The sequence below is a fragment of the Fringilla coelebs genome (genome assembly GCF_963513975.1).
Source record: "Fringilla coelebs genome assembly, chromosome: 6".
NCBI classification, from domain to species: Eukaryota; Metazoa; Chordata; class Aves; order Passeriformes; family Fringillidae; genus Fringilla; species Fringilla coelebs.
Genome location: NC_140034.1, coordinates 52679868 through 52688235, shown reverse-complemented (window position 1 = coordinate 52688235; position 8368 = coordinate 52679868). Strand labels below are relative to the sequence as shown.

Below are 8368 nucleotides of genomic sequence, written 5' to 3'. Positions count from 1 at the left end.
TTCTTGGGGTGCCCCAGGTCCTGTGGGCAGAGAGAACTGGGGTGTCCCTTGTCCAGAGCAGGTTGGGAGTCCCCAGAGTGCTCTTTCTGCCAGGTGGGTTGGGGGAGTCCATGGGGTGCCCCTTTTCCTGTGGGCTGGGAGCCCGTGGGGGGCTCCTTCTTCCAGGTACATTGGGGGTCCATGGGGTGCCCCTTCTCCTGGACAAGCTGGGGATCCATGGGGTGTTCCTTCTTTCAAGAGGGCTGAGGGTCCACGGGGGTGCCCTTTCTCCTAGGTAGATTGGAAGTTCCCAAAGGGTTCCTTCTTCCAAACAGCCTGGGGAACCATGGGGTGCCCCTTGTTCCAGGTAAGTTGGAGGTCCATTTGGTTCCCCTTCTCCCAGGCATGTTGAGGATCCATGGGGTGACCCTTCTTCCAACTAGACTTGAGGTCCATGGGGTGCCCCTTCTCCCAGGAAGGTTGGGGGTCCACGGGGCGCTCCTTCCCTTGGAGTCCACAGGACACCCGTTCTACCCATTCCTGCCCCTAGCTGGCAGCGTCGAGGGTCTGAAACTTCTGCCGCAGGTCCCTGACGAGGCCGTGGCGCAGCGGCTCGGGGCTGCCGGGGGTCTCGGGGCAGCGCCGCCGGTACTCCTCGGACGCCTGGTAGGCTTTGCAGCGCTCCACCACCGCCTTCAGGCAGATCTTCTCCCGCGTGGTGGGCGAGCGGATCTGCACGTAGGCCGGGGGCTCCGGCAGCCGCTCCAGCACCAGCACCCGCTGCCCCGGGCCCAGAGGGGCTTCGGCAGCCACCCACAGCGCCCCGTCACTGCTGTACCGCGCTGGCGCCGGGCTCGGGGTGTTGGAGCCCCCGTTGGCCTCAGCGCTGCGGCTCCGGCCGCTGCCCCGCTCCTTCCCGGCCGGGCGCCCACCGCGGCTGGGACCCTCGGGCGCTGAGCGGCTGCGGCTCACCAGCGGCGGCCGCGGGGCACCGAAACGGGCACGGAGCTCCCGCACATCGGGCCAGGCGAAGGGTTCGGCGCCCACGGGGCTCGAGGGGCTGCGGGGGGCACGCGTGGACGGGGATGCCACCAGCGCCTCGTCCTGCGGCACAGCCAGCGAAGGGGTGCTGGGGGTGGGGTCCCCATCCTCCTGCGGCGGCAGCGGGGGGCGGCGGGTGCCGGCGCGGCGGCTCTTGATGCGGAGGCTGTACTGCCGTGCCAGCTGGTACACCTTGGTGCCCAGGTGAGGGGGAGTCAGCAGCAGCTGCGGGGGTGGCCCTGGGGGTGACACCGCAGTGCCCACATCATCCTCCTCCAGGATGAGCAGCGGCTCGGGGGGCTGCGCCCCATTTTCCTGGCACAGCTCTGGTGCCTCGGGCTGGGTCGGGGGCTCAGGGCTCTCGGGGGGCCGTGGGAGCCCATTGAGGCGGCACACGGAGCTCCGCACCAGCCCCTTAGGGATGAAGGAGAGGCTCTCGCGGCGGCGCACCCCGAAGCCGGCATCGCGGTGCTCAGCATGGCCATAGTAGCTCTTGATCTTGTCGAGGAGCAGGCGGTCCCGGTTGGAGAGCAGCGATTCCCGGCGGGCTTTGATGAAGGGCTCGGGCGAGGGGATGGCACTGCAGGACTCCCCGGGCTCTGCGGATTCGAGCGGGGGGCCCCCATCCAGGCTGAGGGTGCTGCCACCATGGCTGGGGGTGCGTCCCAGGGTCCCCTCCAGCGCCAGGCTGCTCCTTCGGGACAAGCTGCTGCCGCCGCCGAACCGCTCAGCGATGATGCTGGCCTGGTCCAGCACTGAGGGTGGCAGGATGCTGGCGGCTCCTTCCCCCTCCTCCTCTTCCTCCTCCTCACTGCTCAACACCTGCAAATCCTCTGCAGCGTGCTCCGGTTCCTTGTCCCCACTGGGCAGTGCCAGGGTCCCCACCAGGGATGGGGATTTGGGGATCTTGGGGTGCTCCCCAGCGCTGCTGTTAGGGGTGTGGGTGCTGGGTCCCTGGGCACTCCCGGGTGAGGGCCGGGGGGTCACACTGACCTTCTCACAGCTCCCTGGCCCCCAGCTGCTCGGTCGCTTGGGTCCCTCCAGCACCCATGGGTATTCCCCAACCTGGGCAAGACAAATGTGGGGAGTCATGAGCTGGGGGGTCACCCAGCTGCTCCGATCAGGTTAAATCCCAGCCAAGCCATGGGGCCCTGGGAGGGAGCTCTGAGAGCAACATGGGGCGCCCTGGAGTGGAGTGGGATGTCCTGGTAGTGAGGCGGGGTACTCCAGTAGTGATGTGGGAGTGCTCCAGAAGCATTTCGGGGTGCTCTGCATGCCCTCCCTGGGATTTGAAGGGCTAGTGTAGGTACCTGCTCCTCCTGGGGCTCCAACAGCAGATCCCTGGACCCTGGCAACTCCTCCTGGCAGTCCTTGCCCAAAGCCTCCTCTTCCTCCTCTTCTTCTTCCTCTGCCACCATGCCCTCAACTGCTGCCCAGACTCTGGGGTGCTGGTGTGGTTCCCCCATTTCCAGGAGCGCCCCGTCGCTGCTGGTGTTCTGCGTGGGGGTGAGCGCCAGGCTCAGCACCCCGTGCCAGGGCTGGAGGGACTGGGCACCCCAACCCACCACACCCAGCCTTACCTTCAGCCCTGCCAGTCAGGATAGAGAAAAGCAGAGATTAGTGGAGGGAGCACGCAAAATTCCCCGTATGGCCCCCAACCACCCCTCTGCCTGCCACACCAGTGCTGCGGTCCTGCCAGCTCACCTTGCTCGCCCAGGTGCCACAGGTTGTGCTTGGTGGGCTCTGGGGGGAGGGGAGGTGACAGCGGCATCACCCCTGTGTCCCCCAACTCATCAGCACCCCGAGCCCCCTGATCCCGTCCGCTGTCCACACCCGACTGCCTGCGCCCCCCGTGTCCCTGCAGCCGCTCCAGCAGCGTCTCCGTGTGCCCCTGGTGCTGGAAGGGCTCTGTGGGAACAGGGATGGGGCATCATCAGTACCCAGTGCCACCCTCCCTACAGGCATTGGTGTCACTCAGCCACAGCTAGGCCCTGGTGAAGGGGTAATGGAGGGGTAGCATGGTAGGAACACACGGGACAGCAGAACACTGGTGACACGTGGCTCTCACCAGACTGCCGGCGTCCCTGGAGCGGCTCGGTGGCAGCGTCACCCAGGGGCTGGCAGGACCAGCTCTTCTTCAGGCGCTCAGGGCTGCAGCGGGGCAGGCGTGGGGGATCTGTGGGGACAGGGAGTGACACCAGGGAAAACGGGGGCGCAGGAGTAGGGCAGAGAGGGAATGATAGGGCACTGGTGGCACTTACAGAACAGGTCCATCTCCAGAATGGCTTCCTTAGCCTGGGTGGAGGAAGGATGGAGAGAAATGGGGCAAAGGTGGGGTAGAGCTGCCCCCCTCACTGTGCTGGGAGGTCTCTGGTGTCACTGAAGTGCCCACCCCACCAATCTCACCTTTTGGGGGATGGTGGCATGGTGGTTCTCCAGGATGAGCCGCTTGATGTGGTGAGTCCACACGCGCTTCTCCTCCACACTCTTGGCCTGAGGGGCACAGGGAGGGTGGTGGGGTCGGGAAGGGGGTTCCAGGGCATCCCCAGGGTGCCCCCACCCCATGCCCCCCTACCTGCAGGCTGTGCTGCTGTTTGCCGTGCTTGTAGTGTGCCAGGCTGAAGCACAGTGAGTCCCGCGTGCTCTCAATCAGCATCAACGAGGAGCACTGCCGGGAGAGGCATCAGCATCCCTGGAACTTCCCACCCCAGCACCCACCGGAGTCCCTGGCACTCATTGGGCTCCCCTGTTCCCAGCATTCCCTAGTTCCCCAAACCCAAGCACACACCGGGGTTCCTGGCACCCACCCTGTCCCTCCATCCTGGGCATCCACAGGAGTCCCTGGCACTCAGTGGGCTCCCCACCCCCCATCACCCTCACAGTCTCCTGTCCTCATCCCGCACCGGGATGTGGCTCTTGTAGACATAGTGGTCACCACGGCGCTTGGTGATGAGCAGGGCCTTGTCGAAGAGGAAGAGGGCACGGTCGTGCCGCACCCGCTGCGCCCGAAATGTGCCCTCCAGCACCAGCTCCCCGTAGCTCGTCAGGTCCGGCCCCTTCCAGCCCAGCAGCAACGACTGGATCTCCTGCACAGACATAGGGGCATCAGCACCCCTGCCACAGTGCCCATCTCGTGTCACCTGGTGCCACCCGCCACCCCTGTGGTGTCTCCCTGGTGTCCCCCAGTGCCCACCTGCTGGCGGATGGCGTGCTCGTGCTTGCGCTTCATGTCATTGATGTACCAGGCCACGCAGGTCATGGTGTCGATGGCTTCCAGCACCAGCTCGTAGTCATCCCCTGCTTTGTGCTCGAAGTGCCTGGCGATCTCCTGGGCACAGCACGTGGCATCAGGACATGGGAATGTGCCATGCCAGGTGTCTGGACTGCTCCAGGCACCCAAGACCCATGTCCCTGTGCCACCCCTGGTAGCCAGGCTAGGCCAGATGCCCACAGCCCCTCCCTGTGTCACCCCAAGCTGTGCTAGGTGCCCACACCACAGCAGGTGCGCACACCGTGCTGTGCCGGGTGCCAGGCGCTCACCTGGAGCAGCAGGTGGTACTTGAGGATCCTCTGGACAGGCTTAAGCAGGTAGGCCCCGAGGGGCAGTGCGTGGCGCAGGCGCTCCTGGCATTCCCGCAGGAACCGTGCCTGGACCTTGCTCCTCATGCACTCGGTCAGTGCCGCCACCGAGCTGCGGGCAGGGAGGGGGCTCAGATCCCTGCCCACCCTTGCGCCCCCTGCCCACCTCCCTGCTCACCCAGCTGTGCCCCCAACCCACCTGGGGTAGTTGTTGCAGTACTGGGTGTAGATGGCAAATTCCTGGCTCTGCAGGTGAGGGGAACACAGTGAGAGCCTGGTATGACCACGTTTTCCCCCCTGGTGTCCCCACAAGGCTCCCTGTGCCCTTACCCGGGTGACGAAGCACACAGCCACAGCCACGGGGTCATTGGCGCAGCTCTCCAGGTTTTGCAGGAGGGTGCTGGGGGGCACAGAGAGGACAGGGTGACCACAGCCCCCCACACACCCACGGGACAGGGTCACACCCCTGTCACCTCCCAGTGGCACCTGCTCCCACACCTGCTGAGCTCGTAGATGTCCTCGATGTTCCCGAAGAGCGCGCTGACCTGCTCCGGTCGCAGCACCGGCTCCTCTGCGTCGATGATCTTGCCCAGGTAACCCTGCCGGGCACCCACGGTGGCACCATTGCACCCTAGACCCCACACTGTGTCTAAGGGGCATGCCCCATGTGTCCCCTGTCACCCACCTCCACGATGCTGCGCAGGTCACGGGCATAGGTGCGCTCTGACTCCACGATCTCCTGCACCACGCGGTCCAAGTAGCTGGGCTTGGTCCCGGGACCCCCGAAAGCTGCCAGGGGGTGCCCACTGCGGGCACCAGGCCACCCCCCCGGGGACGCGTTGTTGTTGGCGTTATGGAGCCCCTCGGCCCACGCCTCGGTCCTGGTGCCGGGCGGATCCTCCATGGCACAGCCGGGCTCTGGGCTCAGGGCAGGGCGCTGTGGGCACGCGGGCACCGGCATCCCGGCATCCCCCGGCACCAGTGGGGCACAGGGCGGCTCTGGGGGGAGAATGGTGGGTTAGGGGATGCAGAGAGCCCCCAGATATCGGTGGCATGTGGCACCAAGGGAGTTCATCCTTACAAAGAGTCTTGATGGCCAAACCCTCTATGCCAAGGGGTGCTAGCATCCCCCGACCCCAAAAATCCCTGGGTACAGCACAAACGGAGTCCCTGCACAGTCCACCAATGCTGAGATTTGGGAGTCCTGCCCCTCCTCATCCCAGACCCGGGGACCGCGCTGGGACTCTGCCCTCACCCACCGGGGCTGTGCGTCACCGCCGCGCCCGCGGGACACCTTCCAGGTGAGCTCAGCGCCGGCTCGCCCTTCCGGGCCACCGGTGCTACCGGGATCCTCCCGTGCCGCCGAAACCGCTCAGTGCCACAAACACGGTTGGGACAGCCAGAAAACAGCGGCCAGTGGCAAAGCGTGTGGGAGTGTCGAGGCCACTGAGCCCGGTCACCGCGGCGGGTGGCCCTGGGGACAGTGACCTTGAGCTTGGCCACGTGCTGCGCCGGCGGCGTGGCCGCCCGAGCCCCCCGGCACCCCCGGTGCCGGCACCGAACCGGTCAGGCCGGTTCCCGCCGCCGCTTCCCCACACCCACCGTGCCGCGTGGCTGCCATCCAGCCACCGCCCTCCCCGGGGCTTCCCCAAGCACGCCAGGAGCCCCCCAAAACGCCACCGCGGTGCCTCCTAAGTAGTGTTCTGGTCCACGTCCCCAGTGGTGCCACAGCCCAGAACCCCGGGCACTGGCACATCCAACCGTGCCATGGGGCACCTCCTGGGCACCCCGGATCCGGGTGATTGGGGGAGCAGCTCCCCCAGCCCCCAAATTCCTCACCCCTACAGGCATGGAGCACCCGGTCCCGGGGTCACCTCGACCCCGGGGGGGACACCCAGCCGGTGACACCAGAGAAAGTAGACCCCGAGCATCCCTCCGGGCAGTGTCCGACCCTTAATCTCACCCTGCCGGGGGGACAAAAGAAGACCCCCAGGTGGCACGGGGGGACCAGACAGGGGCTCCCCCACCTAACACCCAGGCGGGGATTTGTGGCTACCGCAGCTCGTCCCCGAAGGCCACCCCCGGCCATCCTAATCCGCTCACAACACCGTGATTAAGGCGCCAGTCTCACGTCACCGAGACCGCGGCCACTCTCCTGGGCCCGTCGGTCACCATCATCCCGCCCCGGTGATCGGGGGGGTTGATCCTCTTACTCCCCCCCTCTCCCCAGTATCACCTCGGTGGACACGCGGCCGCCCAGAGCCCTCCCGCTCCCGCCTGCCCCGGGTGGGATTAGCTGTGACCTTCAGGCCCCCCCCGCCCCCGACCCTCCCCAACCCTGCCACAGAAGACGGGCGATCCCCCTGGAGTGCTGAACAGGGGCTCTGCTGGGTCCCCAAAACTCCACGGTGAGGGAAACTGAGGCAGGCGCCGGGTTTGTGGTGCCGGTGCCGGCCCACCGTGGGATCGCCGGCCCCGTTGCACATTCCAGCCCGGGAGTTGGGGCGCGAGGCACAGCCCACGGCGTTTTCCCAGGATCCCGGCACGGCACGGCACGGCACGCCGGGAGAGGGGCCGCGGCGCGCCAGCCCGCCGGAGCCATATAAGGGCAGGCGGTTCACCATTTCCAGGCATTTTCCAGAATCCCAGCGGCCTTGGGAGCGGGGAGGTCGCCGCCGGCTCCGGCGCAGCTGCCGCGGCCGTCGTCCCGGCCGCGGCTGGCACCGCCGCTGCCCGGCGGGCACGGGCTGGGCGCCGGAGCTCCCGCCCGCGGGGACTCGGGGCTCGGCACAACGGGGGTCCCCGTGTCACGGCATTCCCGGGACAAGGCGGCACCGAGTCGCGGGGCTGACAAAGCCTCTTAGTGCCCGGCGCCCATGGCGTCGCGCCGCCTAATCCCGAAGGAGGGGCGCAAGACACCCCCACCTCCCACTGGGACCCCTATCCAGGGTCACCCCACATGCCACAGCCTGTCCTGCACCCCCGGCTCGGCTTGAGGACATCCCCAATTTCTCTGGGTGCCTGTCCCGGGGGTCTGACAGCACCCCAAGGTCCTGCTGTCCCCTGCCCTTCCGGGGCCCCAGTATCCCCAACTCCCACTTCGTGGGGACCCCCAGCTCCTGCCATACTCCGGGCATCCCTGGACTCACGAATCCTGCCTAACCAGGGCCCGTGGATCCTGCTCCACCGGGATGCAACGGCTCCTGTCCCACCAGGACCTACGGATCCTGCTCCACCGGGACCCACAGATCCTGCCGCGCGGGAATGCAAGGGCTCCCGCCCCACCGGAACCCCGGAATCCCACTCCACTGGGATGAAACGACTCCCGTTCCACCGGGCCCCTCGGCTCCCGCTTCACCGCGATGCAACGGCTCCTGCAGCACCGGGACCCCCGGATCGTGCCCCACCGGGAGACCCCCTCCGCCGGGGACCCTCGGGACCGCCCTCTCCCGGCGGGAACTCCCGGATCCCCTCCCGCTGGCCCCACGGCCGTGCCCCGTTCCCGCCCGGACCGGACTCACCGCGCTCCGCTACCGCCGCCGCCGCCCCGACCCGTCCCGTCCCGCCCCGTCCCGGCCGTGCCCGCAGGAAGCGGCGGGAGCGCCCCGGGGCGGGGACAGCGGCCGCCCCGCCCGACCCCGGGAACGGGGACTCCCGGGAATGGGAGCGGGACAACACAGCACCGAGCCCAGGCGTGACCGGGGAGCACGGTCCGGTATTGTCCCGGTCCCGGTCCCGGTCCGGTCCAAGAATGCGTCCGGTACAGTCT

The 8368-nt window shown here is 67.6% G+C and overlaps 1 protein-coding gene across 1 annotated transcript; it reads right to left on the bottom strand.

Annotated features, from left to right (window-relative positions):
- Nucleotides 1-62: 62 nt before the first annotated feature.
- Nucleotides 63-8179, bottom strand: PLEKHG3 (pleckstrin homology and RhoGEF domain containing G3). The gene is made up of 16 exons (XM_084208721.1): nt 8121-8179; nt 5285-5598; nt 5098-5198; nt 4930-4999; nt 4799-4845; nt 4561-4711; nt 4214-4348; nt 3924-4106; nt 3596-3688; nt 3427-3513; nt 3282-3315; nt 3089-3196; nt 2725-2928; nt 2601-2608; nt 2331-2516; nt 63-2085 (listed from the first exon to the last, which is right to left on the bottom strand). The coding sequence occupies exons 2-16, from the start codon at nt 5558-5560 to the stop codon at nt 526-528; spliced, it is 3243 nt and encodes a 1080-aa protein (XP_084064847.1). The 5' UTR covers nt 5561-5598; nt 8121-8179; the 3' UTR covers nt 63-525.
- Between the last annotated feature and the right edge of the window lie 189 nt (nt 8180-8368).